At 45.1% G+C, this 17,823-nt stretch overlaps 1 protein-coding gene across 1 annotated transcript in view; it reads left to right on the forward strand.

Moving 5' to 3' along the window:
• Positions 1-17,823, forward strand: part of CAPZB (capping protein (actin filament) muscle Z-line, beta) — a 49,013-nt gene that overhangs the window by 21,293 nt on the left and 9,897 nt on the right. Inside the window, exons 4-5 of the mRNA XM_014952073.1 lie at positions 13,035-13,176; positions 13,696-13,812. Coding sequence (XP_014807559.1) covers positions 13,035-13,176; positions 13,696-13,812 — 259 coding nt within the window. The remainder of the gene's footprint in view (positions 1-13,034; positions 13,177-13,695; positions 13,813-17,823) is intronic.

Consider the following 17,823-nt stretch of genomic DNA (forward strand, 5'->3'; position numbering starts at 1 on the left):
TTGCTGGCATTGCTGGGCTAAACTGCTTGATCCTGTGCTTATGGTCATCTAACCAGTATGAACTGTCTGTCCCAGAACGATGTTGGGCTTCTTAATACCTTGTAAGCACTTATTTCTGAGATGTTGCTCTGTGTGGTGCTTGCTTTACTCCCCAGCTTTAAAATACATCTTATACTGGTTCATAAAATTATCTGGGTTGGAAGGGACCTTTGAGATCATCCAGTCCAACCATCAACCTAACTCATAAAAACCATCACTAAACCATGTCTCTAAGCACCATGTCAACCCAGTTTTTAAATCCCTCCAGGGATGGTGCCTCAACCCCTTCCCTGGGCAGCCCATTCCAAGGCTTAAGAACCCTTTCCGTGGAAACATTTTTCCCAATATCCAATCTGAACCTCCCCTGGTGCAACTTGAGGCCATTTCCTCTTGTCCTTGCCTCTGGGTTGTTCACATGAGGAATGGAAGAGGAAGATCCTTCCTTTCTATAGAAAAATCAGTACTTGTGAGACTCTTTGCTGTTCCCACTCTGCTCTCAGCACGCTCTGAGCAGCCTCTGGATTCTCTCCTTTCACCTTTACTCACAGTAAGTGATAATAATCTCACCGAGTTCACCTCGGGCGTCTCCCAAGATTGCAGATAGTTTCAGTTTTTCCTCCTGTCAGTCCCATTTGGCCCACATACCCTTCCTTTGCAGATTTCTGTTCTAATCAGGTGTGGTAAGTATCCACCTACGGTTAGTGACTCATCGGCATGTATTTGCCATTTCCCAAGGGGCTGGCACCTGCCAGCGTGGGTGTTTGGAGGGAAACAGCCTGTTAGGGGGTTGTTAACAATTTATGTGAAATAATCTATTCAGATTCGCTCGCTGGCGACGCCTTTTAAACTTGAGTTTTGGCCCTGAAAGCTTTTTGGCCAGCACATTTGGTGACTGCAGTGTGAAAATAAGTTTAGGGAAGCCTTGTAGTGTCGCATGGGGTCATTTCAAAGTGTGAAATCTTGAGAAAAACAATTTTGCTGAATCTTCAGTGCTGAGTTGTTCCCTCTGAGTGTCTGTTTTAATGCAAACCACCTTTATGTATCTCTAGGGCTGCACCCCTTTTATTTCTGGAGGCACACTCAGAGAATCATAGAATGGTTAGAGTTGAAAAGGACCTTAAAGATCATCAGGTTCCAACCCCCTGCCCTGGGCAGGGACACCTCCCACCAGACCAGGTCCCTCCAAGCCCCCTCCAACCTGCCCTTGAACCCCTCCAGGGATGGGGCAGCCACAGCTTCTCTGGCCAACCTGGGCCAGGCTCTCACCACCCTCACACCAAAGAAGTTCTGCCTGAGATCTCATCCAAATCTCCCCTCTTTCAGTGTCAAACCTGTTCCCCCTCCTCCTATGGCTCCCCTCCCTGATCCAGAGTCCCTCCCCAGCTTTCCTGAAGCCCCTTGAGGAACTGGAATGGGCTTGAAGGTCTCCCCGGAGCCTTCTCTTCTCCAGGCTGAACCCCCCCAACTCTCTCAGCCTGTCCTCGTAGGAGAGGCTCATGTCACTTTGGGTTAAAGCGGAATTATACTCGGTTTTCATTCCCTCTCTGTTATATGTGTTAAACGACAAGCATATTTCTTGGTTATCTGTTTTACCAAAATGCATGTCACTTTCCCAAAAAACAACTGTTTAATTTTGATCTCCTGCTGCCAGGTTTAACTCAGACGCTGCCTGAAGCTAATGCCCTGGTATGTTTTCGTTCAGTAGGTTATTATTCCCAGATGGAAGTCTAATATCTTACACCGTTGGGTTAGAGCCTCGGCTCCCCGCTTCCAATATCGTGAAGATAATTTCTTCAAACACATGGTTGTAATTTATTGCCCTTTAGCTTGACGTGTGTGTGCGCCATTGATTGAAATCAAAGCGTAATGAGGACCAGGGCATCTGGATAAATCTATCTATTTTAGATCCCGCGTTCTGTTGTTTGGGGTTGGAGATAATCAGTGCTTTAATTAAAGTAATCTAATCGCTCTTTGTTGTCTGGAAGAAATTGTTTCTGAAGTGATTAAATAGACCTCCCTGGGGAAGGATGCTGCTGATCCGAATGTTTTTACAAACAAGATGAGTTCTGGCAACTTTGGACCGGTTTAGGAACCTGACATATGTTTACAAAGCTGTTCCTTACCTCTTTCTTTCTTGGGTTAAGTTGGATTTATTGGTGCTTTTGATTTTTAACAACTTTAGGGAAAAAAATAAGAAAAAACCAAACAAAAAAAGATAAAACTCTCCTCTTAATCATTCTGCTCCTGAAAATGTTTTTATTGATTAAGATTTTGAGTTCTCTCCACAGAGGGAAGCCTTTTGAAATCCTGCTTCTCTCTGTGTTTTGATGTTGATCCATTTTCAATTTGTTATATTTGGGCTCTGGACAGGGAATTTGGTAGGAGCGGAAGGAGGTCTGGGAGAGGATTGACCTCTAGAATGTCTTCATTGTGTGTAATCCTCTTGTTATTGAATTTTGGATTGGAATCCTCTCCGAAATGGAGATAGTCACTCAGATTTTGGATGGTGTTAGTAGTGCTAACAGAGGGTGGTACCTCTGCCCACCGAGTGTTCGCAGGGCTCTGCCTGAAACAAGCATCCATCGCCCTTCTCTTTGCGGCTGGAGGAGGGGAAAGGCTGCAGTAATTTCCTTTATGCATGTGCTAAAAATCGTGAAGGGGCTGCTGGGGGGTGCAGCATTGCAGTCCCAGTGACAGACAAACTTTCCTTTTAATTTTTAGAGTGAAGTGGCAGTTTTTTGCTCAGTGTCTTTAATTTCATTGAACAGCTTTGATTTGCTGAACTTCGGGAATGTCTCATTTTGACTCTGTGGCTCTTTGCCACTGAACCCATCATCTTGACTACCAAGTGTCTTCAGGTGTCCTGTGAGCTGCTGGATAGCTTTCCCCTTTTTAGGTCTTTTTACCTTTTTTTTTTAGTTTATTTTGGATTGCATGCTTGAACCACCTCTGATACTAGCCTTCGTCCGCTTGTCTTGGTAAGAAAAAATGGCAAACCTCCATTGGTGCTGCCCTTAGACTTTAACTCTCTGAGTGCTGCTGTAGTTCTCAGCTCATTTCTCCTTCCCTCCCTTTACTGGGTCTCATAAGTCTCTTTACTGTCATCTTGACTACCAAGTATCTTCAGGTATCCTGTGAGCTGTTGGATGGCTTTCCCCTTTTTAGCTCTTTTTACCTTTTTTTAAATTTATTTTGGATTATATGGTTGAACCACCTCTGATACTAGCCTTCGTCCGCTTGTCTTGGTAAGAAAAAATGGCAAACCTCCATTGGTGCTGCCCTTAGACTTTAACTCTCTGAGTGCTGCTGTAGTTCTCAGCTCATTTCTCCTTCCCTCCCTTTACTGGGTCTCATAAGTCTCTTTACTGGGTCTGATATGTCTCTTTACTGGATCTAATAGACCATGAGATCCTCCGAGTGGAGTTGTTGGGGGCTGACCTGCTGGAGAGCAGCCTTGTAGTTCTCAGCTCATTCCTCCCTCCCTGCCTTTGTATATGCCTTTACCAGGTCTGATAAGTCTCTTTACTGGGTCTGATACATCTCTTTACTGAGTCTAATAGACCATAAGATCCTCTGAGTAGAGTTGTTGGGGGCTGACTTGCTGGAGAGCAGCCCTGAGGAGAAAGACCTGGGTGTTCTGGTGGCCAACAGGATGCCCATGAGCCAGCAATGGGCCCTGGTGGCCAAGAAGGCCAATGGCATCCTGGGGGGCATGAGGAAGAGTGTGAGCAGCAGGTGGAGGGAGGTCATCCTGCCCCTCTGCTCTGCCCTGGGGAGGCCCCATCTGGAGCACTGGGACCAGTTCTGGGCTGCCCAGTTCCAGAAGGACAGGGAACTGCTGGAGAGGGTCCAGCAGAGGGTACAGAGATGCTGAGGGGCCTGGAGCATCTCTGTGCTGAGGAAAGGCTGAGGGACTTGGGTGTGTTCAGTCTGGAGAAGAGAAGGCTGAGGGGGGATCTGATCAATGTGTATAAATCCTTCAAGGGTGGGTGTCAGGAGGATGGGGCCAGGCTTTTTCCAGTGGTGCCCAGGGACAGGACAAGAGGAAATGGGCACAAACTTGAAGGTGGGAAGTTCCATCTCAACATGAGGAGGAACTTCTTTGCTGTGAGGGTGGCAGAGCCCTGGCAGAGGCTGCCCAGAGAGGTGGTGGAGTCTCCTTCCCTGGAGACCTTCAAACCCCTCTTGGACATGTCCCTGTGGGATCTGCTCTGGGTGGACCTGCTCTGGCCGGGGGTTGGACTGGGTGATCTCCAGAGGTCCCTTCCAACCCCACGTGATTCTGTATGAAGTTCCACCTCAACACGAGGAGGAACTTCTGGACTTTGAAGGTGGCAGAGCCCAGGGAGGTGGTGGGGTCTCCTTCTCCACAGAGATCCCAAACCCACCTGGATTTGATCCTGTGGGACCTGCTGGGGGTGACCCTTCCTTTGGTAGGGGTTTGACAGGGTGATCTCCAGAGGTCCCTTCCAACCCCATGTGATTCTGTGACTTCGTTCCTCTCCACTTTTGAAACTTTTCGCAAAGTTTGTAGCAATTGCTGTATTTCTCTGTTTGACCGAATGGTTTACATTTGACCAAGTTTGATTTATTTGGTGCACGGACCAGCGCCGATTCCACCCGGTAAATAAAAGCCCCAGCTGTAAGAGGTGTAATTAGTGTGATTGGTTTTAGCTCAGTCTGGCAGTGCTCATGCCCGTAGGTGTGTGCAAGGGGGGGGCAGAGCCGGCGCTCGGCTTCGGTTCCTGCAGCGCAACCTTCAACTCCCAAAGCCATTAGGCAGCTGCCCAGCTCTTTATATAAGCGTCCTGTCTGTGTTTAGATGTAAACCTCGTTTGCCTAAACTAAAAACCCACGGAAAGCTTTGAAGTGACTTTATTGCCATTAGCTCACTGTTCCTCATTAATGGTTACTAGCCCTTTGTGATGGCTTTCTCTTGGGCATGAGAGTTACTGTGGTTTTGCACAGCGAGGGCCCTGCAGATTGAATCCAGATGCATTTGTTATGCATCCCCAGCGCTAAGGAAACCTGACTTTCCATCTCGCTGCTGGCGAGGGCTTTGCACAATAGGGTGTGACATCAGGATTATGTCATTCAGGAGATTCTTGCCTCCGGGTTAGGCTGATAAGTACAAGATGGAAGTCTCCTAAGACAGACCTCAACTGCCAAGATGCTCGCTGCTTTCATGTTTGTGTGCTTTTAAAATTAAAACCGGGATGTTTTTCCCAGGGAGATTGTTTAGATGTAAGAGTAAACACAGCAGTGTTGGGGTCCCTTCCTTAACTCGCCCACGGGCAGCTCGAAACTCAAACCAGAATCAATATTGAAGTTGTTGATGTGTATTACACAGATTAGAGCAAATTTAGGAAAAAAAATCAAGCATACTGTTGTGCTGTGAACACTAAATGAGTTGCTTTTCATCTGATGGTTGTGGGTATTTTTTTTCCCCTTTCTTTGGGTGCTGCATTTCGGAGCAGCTCCGTACAGCCCGCATTCTTATCTTCTGAATCGGGGATTTTCAGCGGAGGAGGAGTTTTTCCCTTGGGTTCCCACGGTTCTCTGTGATTACATAAAATCTGCAGGCTGGAGAGGGAGAAACTTGTATCAGGAGGTCAGCAGGGATGATGCAGCGCTGTCCTCCAACGCCGCTCTTGGAAGCTTTTTAAATCCCTAGTAAGAAATTACTTACATGCTTTCGAAAACGGAGTGAGGCTAAATTTTTAAAACCTCGATTTATTATGATGGGGAATTTTAGAACTGCTTATCTCTAATAATACATGGCTGTGCTTGTATTTACCTCGTTCCCTCACAAATGCATGAGGGTTTAATGGTGGTTAATTGGGAGTAGAGCAATTTAACAAAGAATAGCCACCTTGTAGCGTATCTGATAGATCTCTGTTTGAAAAAAAGAAATATTTCATATGAAATCTGCAGTCTGTGCAGACCTTGGCAAACTTAATCCATGCCACAGAAGTCTTCTGCTGCTGTCTTTTCCCCTCCTACCCGTGTTTGAATTATAGCTGGCAGAGCCTAAAAGGTGTCAGACTGTTGGTGGATGAAGCAGTGAGCTGTCTCCTTGGAGCACACTGGTCCCTGGGATGGGTACGGGTGAAGGATTTGTAAAGCAGTCGGTGCTTCCTGGGAGTTAATGAACCAGTTACAGGCTTGGACATGCTACAAAGTGACCCATTGTCTTGCTTATTAGGTGGCTAATGGAACTGTTTCCAGGTGACTTCTCAAAGGGGATTTGGTCATTAGTTTCCATCTGCCAAGAGCAATTGGATGGTAAGGAAAATGTGAGCAATACGCTTTTTTTTTTTTTTAATAAGGGAAGGTATTAGCAAGCACAAAATGGGAGGTTCTGGGAGATTTTTAGCCTTCTGGATCCCATTGTTTGGATACTGTTTTCCTTCCTTGTGGAGTTCTTGCACTTCACAACTCTGCTTCGCAGTTTGAGTCATCCCACCGTGGTCCAGATGTGTGCTTTTAAGTACAACTGGCATTAAAGTTACACATACCTAACGAGATTGGTATGTTTGCTCCAGGGATTTTTGCACCTGTGTATGCTGGAAAGAATTTCTGTAAAATACCTGTAGAGAGTCCGCAGGCATACTTCGGGCTGCGTTCATAAACTGTGGTGAAAAACAGCTGGTCTAAATACACAAATATTCTACCTGCTTCATTTTAAGTATTTAGGTAACGTGCTGAAGGTGTTACACAGTTGCACTCCTGGGACTGGAGGAGGAGGGAGAAGAATTGTAAGTCATTTGTGCTTGTGCCAGCGGGAGAAGTGTTACATCCTGGTTAGTTCCTGGTACCAACCTGTCTCTTTTATTCAAAAACAGGCTCCTGAGCCTCATTACTAGAAAGCTGTGGGGAGGACACAGGAGAGGAAATCATGTAGTGACGGCTCTGATCTCTTGGTGTTGTCCTGAAGACTTTGTTTTGTCCCTCCTCCTTGGAGCTCCAAGGTTGCAGGTGATTTGAACAACCCCCTCGGCAACACTGTGGGGTTGATGGAGAGGGGAGGTTGTTGAAATTTGCCATTTCCTTCATATTTCTGTTGCTATTTGTGCGCTGGTTTGAAATGACAGGGTGCAGGCGGAGGGGAAGGGCTCGGTGGAAGCTGTGCCAGGTCAATTGCCATTACAGTCATCTGCTTTAATAACAGTTGAAATGTCTGCTTCCTCACCTCCTCTTTTAGGTCATGTTTTGGGGTTGCTGTTAGACACTGACTCCTCAGATTGTGACTTCAGTCATTGTCACTCTTGTAAAAACATTTGTAGCTGAATGCTGAGTATTTTCCTTTGGGGTAGATTCAAATGACAGATTTCTTGGAAGTCTGTTGATTTAAATAAATGGAGACGTTTCCCTTTCTATGCTGAACTTCTGTAGCTGGAAGAAATAGCTATGCAACCTTTAGAGGAAAAAAAAGAAAATATATTTTTCTGCTTTAAATGAGCCAGTTTTAAAACACAGTGTGACTCTTTTGAAGCTCTGAGGTTCCAGGTACTGGTGCTTTGGCATCAGGGTTTTGTGGCTTTAGTGCTGTGAGAGCCACGAGCCAGATAGAAAAACCCACCCAGTGTCTCTGGCTCTGGGTTACTCACTGGAAAATACACAAGTGTTTTCACGGATGAGTGATTTGGTTCTGAAATGTAATTGAAAGTCAGAGCTTGTTTTTATTGCCGTGTGGTGGAAACTCATTTTCTCAGTGGAGGCTCCAGCATTCATTTCCAAGGCTTGCAGAAGCAGAACCGCTATCAGGAGAGTTACGATACCTTTTTCTGGTCTGTCCTTTAGTGGTAAAACAAAGTGATTCATCCGTCCTCCTTTCTTGAGGTCTCTGCTGGAAGCTGGGGGATTTCCTCCCCTGTCGCATCCCGCTTGAAGTTAGGGCTTTGTTCTGGCCACAGTCTCCCTATTTCATGGATACAGCTCGAGTTCCTTAAACAAGTTTCCATCCTGTGTCTCCACCCGCTTCAACTTCAAACACTTCATAAAGCTTTGGATCACTCTTAGCTTAAATATTTTCTTTTATTCTCGCATTCGTAAAGTAGGTCAGTCTTAAGTGTGACATTTTTTGTATAAAACAGCTTTTTCCAGGAGTTCTGTGGTTGATGAGTAACGGGTATAAAACTTAAGTGTTTGATCACGGCATTAAAACTCGAATTGATTTTGAGTGAAATGCCATTCTGAATCTTCCAAAGAGAATGAGCCTTGGGTCTTGTGCCTTTTAGTCACCTTCCCGGGCACCTTTATAAGAAGTGATTTCACCAGACATGGAAGAACACTGGAGGACAGGGGTATCGTTTGCTAGTGGTTTGGTTGTTAATAAAGGGACACAACAACCATAAGACTATATTTTTTCATCGGTTTATGCCAAACTTTTGTCTGTAGGTGAACCCAGGGTAGATCTTGAAGAGATCCCTGTCCTTGGGCAGAAGAGGAGTGATCGCTTTGCTTTGAAGTGCTGTCCTTTGGAAATGGCTTATCCCTTGGGGACATTTCTGAGGTACCCCAATATGAATGGGGAGGTTTCCTCTAACGCCAGATCTCTTGTACATCTCAAAAGCATCTGTCGACTGCTTTGTGCTGGGCCTTGGGTGCTTTGGGAGAGGACTCCAGATGCTAAAGAAGTCAGGTTGGCTTTTACAACCACTGTTGTGCAGGAGGATAACGTTCCATGGGCAGAGGGATCCACCACGGGCGAGCCAAGAAAATTACATTCAACGAGGGGTAACAGGTTTAAACTGAAAGAGGGGAGATTTGGATGAGATCTCAGGCAGAACTTCTTTGGTGTGAGGGTGGTGAGAGCCTGGCCCAGGTTGCCCAGAGAAGCTGTGGCTGCCCCATCCCTGGAGGGGTTCAAGGCCAGGTTGGAGGGGGCTTGGAGCAACCTGGTATGATGGGAGGTGTCCCTGCCCAGGGCAGGGAGTGGAATGGGATGGTCTTTAAGGTCTCTTCCAACCCAAACCTTTCTATGATCCAGGAGCCATGCAGAGCTTTCCAAGTGTTTTGCTGCAGCTACTGCATGTAACGTTGATGGGCCCGTGCTCTGGTTTGCCCATCCATTTCTTTAATGGAGAAGATACCAGCTTATGCCTTCCAGTTCCCTCTCCTGCTTGGATTGTAAGTGCTTCTTTTTAATCTGTGGTGAAGGGGTTTCTTGGAGAACCTTTTCCAAGCCGGTTCCCTCTCCTGCTTGGATTTTAGTAAGTGCTTATTTTTAATCTGTGGTGAAGGGGTTTCTTGGAGATAGTCCAGCCTTCTTGCAGTAAATCCAAGTTCATGAACGTAAATTTCAATGCCTACCAATCCATCTGCCATCCAGTTTTCTCTTATGTGACAGCCAATCAACCTGTAGCACTTCTTTATTTTTCTTGAAGAAAACAGGTTTCAAGGAAGGTTCCCCTCTGCAAACATCACTTCCCTGGGTTTAGTCTTCAGAAATCCCATTTTAGCTGCTGCGTGAGGAAAGATGAAACCTAATGTAGTGATCAATGAGAGATATTTTCTCCCTGTGAAGAACGAGGGAATTTTTGAAGTGATTCTGTATTTCTGAAGCACAGAGGAGGCTTTGGCTCATACATATCCCAGTGTACCCTGGATTCATAATGGTTCAGTTGCTGGCATTGCTGTTGGAGTCTCAAGATCCTGGATCTGGCTATGGCAAAGCAGCTTTATTGAAATAGCATGTTGGTATTTAAAACAATATTAATACTATATTTGATTCATTAAATATACAAAGGCGAGTTAAAGCGTTTCCATGTGTGTGCTGTTAGTTCTGGCGGGAGGTTCTTCAGATGGTTTTATGTGGTTTCAGACAACATTTTAGCACATTCTTAAAATACCCACAGAAGCCTTTATGTAAAATCTCATAAAGGTGAACCACATAAAAATTATTTTTTTCCTGTTTCATGTCATTAGGATCAAAGTACAGTAGGTAAGAATAAATTTCCAAAAACCTTGTTTCAGTCCCTCTCTTAATTAATGTTTCATGCTCGTAGCAAGCTCATAAAGTGGGTAATGGGGAAACTGTCTGTGCACACTGTAATATTCTCAGGGGCTGCCAGTTCATTTTGAGTGAATTCACTTCTCTATATGAATATTTTTTGTAAGCAGACTTGCTCTGGAAATGGACAATAGCTTCTACTCTCTGCCCTTTGATTCATGCTGCCCTTTTGTCCAAAGAAGGGTCACAGCCATTGGAACCGCGGTTCGCTGCGGGGCTGCAATTCCCATTAACTGCATTAATCAAAATCCATTTACCAATTCCCCAGGGAATATAAAAAGGGTGTTTGTTGGTTTGTTAGGTTTAATTCGCCTGCTGGAAGTCTGGTTTTAGCACACCTGTGGAGCAAAGGGCTTTGCTTTTCTAACGGGACATTATCAGTGGTTTGACAAATGCCATAGGATGGTGCTGGGGATGTTGGTTACTGAAGTGCCCACGCTGGGCTTGGTGATGAGTAGCCCGTTAAAAATAAATTGATGTGGTGAGTTAATATGAAATCATATACCCCTCCTGGCATCAGCATTGTTTATGATACAGACTCGGATGCAGTTAAAAAGAATTGGGGCTCTTCTGGTGACTCTGCCTTCTTTAAACATCACGCCGGACTGAGCTGTAAGTGTAGACAATATGTTGAAAGTTCCCTGTGTTATTGGCATTAACTTTCCAATCTCTTCTCCTGACTTCTAAAAAGGATGGGTTAGTGTTCTTGAATTTCACGGAATTTCACTGAATTTTAGAGTTGGAAGGGACCATAGAGATCATCCAGTCCAACCCCCCTGCTGAAGCAGGATTGCCCAGAGCTTGTCAGAGCATGTTACTCAGGAGCATCCAGGCGGGTCTTGAAGATCTCCAGAGAAGGGGACTCCACCCCCTCCCTGGGCAGCCTCTGCCAGGGCTCTGCCACCCTCACCGTGAAGAAGTTTCTCCTCATATTTGAGTGGAACCTCTTATGTTCCAACTTGTGCCCGTTGCCCCTCGTCCTCTCACTGGGAACCACTGAAAAGAGTCTGGCTCCCTCCTCCTTCAACCCTCCCTTGAGAGCTAATACATAAAGTCCAAAAATGCACAGTAAATCAAATCTGAAGTGCCATTAACAACTGTCGGGGGCGCGTTTAGAAAGGAGGGGAGTGGGAAGGTGGGAGGGTTCGACAACTTTTTTGTGCTGGTGATGAGTGATACTTTCCTTTCTTGCAGAAGAGGAGAAACGTGCAGTCACTTGCAGGTCTGTGCGATCGTCTCGCTCGTGACAGAGAGAGGCAGGATCATAGAATGGTTTAATCTGCGTGACTCTCGCCCATCTTAGCTGCTGGGAACTGTCAATCACTGCAGCTCCTCCTGTCTTTGGATGATGAGCTTTTGCTCTCCTCCAGACAATGAATTCTCAGGTGTTTTGTCTGCTTTATGTATGTGCTTGCAGAATGGTATTAGGTGCTCAGAACAGAATAGAAATGTCTGACTTCTAAAACATCATCTTGTTTATCTTCTGGCTCAGTTGAAGGTACCTTTCCATAGCTCTTCACAGGAGACAGTGATTCTGTGCAGCATGAGTTCTCAGCAGAGGAGGGACATGGACCTGTTGGAGTGGGGCCAGAGGAGGCCACGGAGATGCTGGGAGGGCTGGAGCCCCTCTGCTGGGAGGACAGGCTGAGAGAGCTGGGGGGGTTCAGCCTGGAGAAGAGAAGGCTCTGGGGGGACCTTCAAGCCCCTTCCAGTCCCTCAAGGGGCTCCAGGAAAGCTGGGGGAAGACTCTGGATCAGGGAGGGGAGCCCTAGGAGGAGGGGGAAGGGTTTGACCCTGAAAGAGGGGAGATTTGGATGAGATCTCAGGCAGAACTTCTTTGGTGTGAGGGTGGTGAGAGCCTGGCCCAGGTTGCCCAGAGAAGCTGTGGCTGCCCCATCCCTGGAGGGGTTCAAGGGCAGGTTGGAGGGGGCTTGGAGCAACCTGGTCTGGTGGGAGGTGTCCCTGCCCAGGGCAGGGGGTGGCACTGGATGGGCTTTAAGGTCCCTTCCAATCCAAACTATTCCATGATTCTGTGATTCATCACTGAGACCTTAGAGTTGTGTGCCAGGAAAGGGTATTTATTCCCTTTTTGGGTGATAATCCTTATGGCTGTTGGTAGCTTCAGAGTGGAACCAGTTGAGAAAATGCTGTGGGTTACAGTTTGACTTTTCTGTATGATTTCTTGTGTGTCTTCCTACAGTCCTGAGTTGTTACCGTTATTTTAAAGTGAGTCTTTCATCTGGCATGTAAGGAGCCTGGCAGTGGTGTTATAAAGGAATTGAGTTCTGAGGATGGCAGTGCTTTGTTAGTTTTCTGAGAATGTACCTTTTGCTCTGAGAAACCTGAGATTTCAGTAGTCTTGTCTACTCTATTGTCTGAGGCTGGAATAATATGGAAACCTCAACAGCATCCGTTCATTTCTAAGATCCTGGTTTTGGTTCAGCTCTATTTGCGATAAATCAGCAACTCGGCTTCACACAAACTCTTGAGACAGCAGCATAAAGCTACTTGTTTGCTCCCTTTTGTCTTAATTAGCAGACTTTGTTGTAAAGAACTTCCAGGCTTTCCCAACAGCGAGAGAGAAGGAAAAAAAAAAACCAACAACCCCAAACTGTAAAATAAAGCCTTACTCTCAGCCTACTTTGTAGCTTGTGCTTTTACCAGCTGTTACAGTTAATTGGAATCAGAGGAATTGTTTGCTCAAGTAGTGTAGAAATCTGTAACCGCCTCTGTTTCTCACTAGACTTTTATTCTCCTTTAGAGAAATGTACAGGTTTTTGGTAATTAAAGTCTCTGTATTATAAAACGATTTAAACCACTGTGTTTCTAGGTATAAAACTGGTGAGAGCGTGCCGTCTTAAAAGAAAAAAAACACTTTACTGGGATATAGAGATTCTGCTTATTTAAGATTATTATTGATATCTGGCTCTGGCTCGGCTCCTGCTTACTTTTAACATGCCTTTTGGATTGCATCCTGCAGGTATTTTGAAGGTGGAGTCTCCTCTGTCTACCTCTGGGATCTGGATCATGGTTTTGCCGGGGTGATCCTCATTAAGAAAGCTGGAGATGGATCAAAGAAGATTAAGGGATGCTGGGATTCCATCCACGTGGTGGAGGTTCAGGTACAGCCTCTGGGGCAGCTGATATTCCTAAGTGAAAACAAAACCCAGTTAATTCCAGACAATTAACGAGCACAGGTGTTCCACTGAACAATGCAATATTGTGTTAGGGGCTGTAAACTTCTTTCCCCTGTTAATTTTTGAAAATTCCCTGAAGCAATTTGGATAGAGATAAGTCAGGGCTGTAATCAAAAAAGAATCCCAGAAGAATTGAAAGTATGTTACTTTGTGCATGCGATCCTGAGATGTTTTTTTTTAACATAAAGGTCTACAGATAAATATCACTAATTAGGTAATAAAAACAAGGTAATAGGAGGTTAAATTGCTCTAACTAGATTTGCTTTGGAAAATTAGGGGAATATGCACACTTAGAATTGATTTTAAGAAACAGACTGTGCCACATGAGTGGAGTTACACGTGTCTGTCCTGTCGCTGGTAGGGTCTTTGGGACCAGCCACTGTTTAGTTTTTGGAGGGATTTTAACCTTTTGTCTATTTTTTTTTGTTATCCTTCCACTTCTAGGAGAAATCCAGTGGTCGTACTGCTCATTACAAGCTGACCTCCACAGTGATGCTGTGGCTGCAGACTAATAAAACTGGTTCTGGTACCATGAACCTTGGAGGGAGCCTTACCAGACAGGTACGTCTGTAGACCGGTGCGAGTGCTCGCTGCAGACCCAAGGCGTGTTTTCCTTGTTTATATGCCCAGTAGCTCCAGTCAGGAACAAAAAAAAGTTGCTTTTGTGAGGTGTTGTATAAACATCTATTCTTCTGCTGCGTATGCAGTGAAACAGTTAATGCGTGAGTGTGTAATTACCAGGAAGCCCCTTGAACTTTGCTTGATGGCAGTGGAGCTTTCAATTAAAAATATAAAGCATTCAGTGAGAGTTCAGGCTTGCTTTTAAGTCTTAGTTTTTCTTTTGGTATTCCTGAGTTTTTAGACTTCCATATGCGTTACCCAGAGAGATATTTTTAGCTGTAAGATTTGCCCACTTTCATACTGGAAGATTCAAAAAGGATTATAAAACTATAAGATGAGCTCCTTTGTTATTTCTCTCTTTTAAAAGCCACCGTGAACGAGCCTGTTTTTCTCATGGACAATAGGATTCTTCTGTTCTTAGAGACTTCAGTGATCTTTTAGTGTCCTTCTTTAGTCTTTTCCTCCTGCAGTACCAGGGCATTGATTTTAAAAAAATCTAAAAAAGAAAATAAATTAACTCTCTTCTAAACATTTGGGGTTTTTTTGGCCGTGTTAATGACTTTGAGTTGCTCTTGAGAGCGCTGGTTTGTCACGAGGAAGGTGCCAGACTGCTGACTGCTCAGGCACTGCTGCTCTCTTAGTCTCTGCCAGGCAGGATCTGCTGGACTTGACTTCCCTGGGGGAAGGAGCTCCTGCCCCAACCACCTGCCAGAGGTTCCCATCTCCTTCATGGCCCTGCTGAATTGCGGTTCTTTTAAGATCTGGGCTGTGGAAGTCAGTGACTGGAGCAGAGTAATAAACTCTGGAGGACAGGAGGCATATTGTCCGGTCATGAGTGACTGGAGAGATTGGCAGCAGCTAAAACTCCTTTATGAGACTTCCCAGGGCAGACTCTTGCTTTCGATACAAAGGACAATGCAGACTCTGTTAAGCAGTTTGTGTTTTTGTACAGGTTTGAGCCAGGCGAAGGAAAGAAGGATCTGTGATTGCAGGGAGGAACTGGAATTGTGTTGGTGTTGCAGGCGCAGAAGCTCGCCCTAAGACCTGGGTGACTTTTCTTTCCGCGTTGTTGATTTACAGAAGAAGCTGATGGAAAAGCAAGGGAGTGGGGAGGGGAAAAAAAGGCATCTGGAGACTGTTTTGAGCATTGCGTACTCTTGTCAAATGTTTGCAGTAATTACACCCCAGTTAGGGTGACCCGGACAAATATTTAATCACAGGCCTTCCTAATACTTTAAATCACAGCTGTGAAGTGGAGGCCAAGGGCTTGACTCTGGCCGTGGCCTCCCGATGCACGAGAGCCCGTGCCAAGGAAAACAGGAGTCTGCTGAGAACGGGTGTCCTCAGTACACCTTGGCCTGGACGGCCAGGCCTTGTTTAGTTTGACTTTCACTCTCGAAGCTTTCGTGGGGGAGATTCATGCTTCTGTCATCATTTTAACAGCAGATCATTTAATTCAGCTGTGATGCATTAAGGCAGGGGCCTGCTTCCAATGTAAGTAACCATAAAACAGCCACTGGGGTAATGATGCACTGCTTCTGCACAAACAATGGAAACTTGAGTTTCAGAATTGAGCTTTGGGCTGGAGATTTTCTCTTTGTGGATGCCATAGAAGGCTTCATGGGATGGGCTTCGTCAGAATCCACAGCAGAAGACAAAAATCTCCGCGCTGCCTCGAGGTGTGCTGTGTGAGGAGGAGCTGTTTGTCCTGAGCCATTTCTTTAGCTGGAGCTGGACTAAACTCCTGAGAGCAAGGCTTTTATTCTGCTGTAAATCCAGTTTGTCATATCACCTAAGGACAGCAGGTTTTATTTCTACTCTTTGGTAGGCTTTTTATATAGTCTGCAGCAAACTTTGGCCCCTAAAGTAGGTTTTGGTAATCTCTGGAATGGTATGTTATAGTTTTAGCTTGATGATATCAGTAATCTGATGTCCTAACCACTATTTTGAAATAATTTTATCCATAGTAAATTGTACACGGTTTTGGTCAACTCAGTGTTTAAGCTACTTGACCACCTTTGATCCTAAAATGCGAATAGCAGATGGTCTGGTGTTTCAGTGGAAGCTTTTGAAGTGGTCACAAGCTTTGTAACATCCTGGCTTGTAAACCGATGGCCAAGAGAACCTTTTGGTGCTTTGAAAAGGAAAGTCATACACTGAGAAATGCTATATCTCTTCCAATTTGTGGAACTATTGCTGTTCAGTGGCTTTCCCAATGTGGTTTTTCGTGTGCTACAACAGGAGTTGTCTCTGTTTATAAGTGGGAAGTAACTCTACAAGTATTTTATATTTGTAAGTTGGACAGAATAAGGAAAGAGGAAGAAACATGCCCCATCCCTGGAGGGGTTCAAGGCCAGGTTGGAGGGGGCTTGGAGGGACCTGGTGTGGTGGGAGGTGTCCCTGCCCAGGGCAGGAGGGTTGGAACTCAATGATCTTTAAAGGTCCCTTCCAACTCTAACCATTCTGTGATTCTGTGGTAGATGGAGGACTCTGCCTGGTTTGGGAAGCTGAAAATTTCCTTTGTGTACAGTAGATGGAGGACTCTGCATGGTTTGGGAAGCTGAAAATTTCCTTTGTGTAGCTTTAATTTACTTGACCTGGTGTTTTTGAAAATGGTAACATCAGGCTTTTGCTTTATCAGTTCAATTATTGAAGTTGTTTTCAAAGAGACAGAGTATAGACTAAATAAAATAAAATGGCACGTGGTGTGTTCTGAATGGAGTTTGGGATTTTGATGTTGTTTAAAATGTAGGATTTCAGATTGTGACCTGATCTAATAGAGAAATGTTTGTGTGTACACATAGGTGTACACCACAAACACATACATATAGTGATACATATTTATTTAAATAACTTACATATATGCATAATTGATTTATATAGCTGCATGTATAAACTTTTATCTTAAGAGGATGAGCAAAATTCTTAGCCAGCTCCATGCACGTAGGATCCATAGATCACAGTTTTGTTCTGAAAACTTGGGAGATTTAAAGCTGAAGTGACATCGTCACATTGGACTTTGCATTAAACCTTTGTTGAAGTAGATTTTTTTGTGTGGAGGAACAGTTGTCTCTTTGCCTAGTGAGGGTTTTGTTCTAATCTTTAGTGATATATGTTGTTATACATAAATAGTGACACAGTGCATGTAGCCATCTCTGTTTGACTCCAGAGGACATCATAGAAGAATTTTTTGGTGGAACTGGAAGGAGAAAGCTGATTTTTTTTTAATCACTTTTTCCCTTGTTCTTGTCCTTCCCCAAGAGGAATGCAATGTCAGGTAGAGAACTTCTATTTTTACAATTTCCTAAACAAGGCTGGTCTTCCAGACAGTCTGTTCTGGAGACGAGCCTGGATGCAGCTCAGGAGAGCTCAGGGTTGAAGCTCCTCGGGCCAGGATGGAGGAAGTGACTCCCAGCTCACGTCCGACGCTGGCAGGATTCAATCAATACAGGGACTTGAGGCTGGAATTTGGGTAGGGAAGGAGTGACCAGGGTGTTTTATAGTGTCTGCCTTGACGAGGGGCCGCGGGTTGAAGTGCTGTACGTCTGAGAGGAAAGGACAGGACGTGCTACCTTCAATTTACAACCAAAGGAGCAGCGCTTGCAGGGAAATGAGAAATGCCAGCAGCTTTTCAATTACCTTGCACGTTCTCCAGTGACTGCAGGTAACTCCCACCCCCTCCTGATCCAAGCCAGATGCTTGGCAGATGATTTTCTCCCCGACAGACGTTAAGGTCCCGTCCTCTTTGTGTACATTGGAATGACTTGCGTCGTTTGCCGCGGCGCTGTATTGCTTTGGCTGAATTTTGAGGTTTCATTAGGCAGCACTTTTATTTAAGGTAAGAGCAGCTGTGTGATCCTGTTTCATTTTATGCAAAGTGGATGTAGCTTTCCCCTTTTCTGGCAAATAGTCAAAAGTGCACTTTGTAGGACAGATTTCCCCCCCCCCCCC

This window comes from Calidris pugnax, unplaced genomic scaffold, assembly GCF_001431845.1.
Source record: "Calidris pugnax isolate Ruff unplaced genomic scaffold, ASM143184v1 scaffold161, whole genome shotgun sequence".
In the NCBI taxonomy this organism is placed as follows: Eukaryota; Metazoa; Chordata; class Aves; order Charadriiformes; family Scolopacidae; genus Calidris; species Calidris pugnax.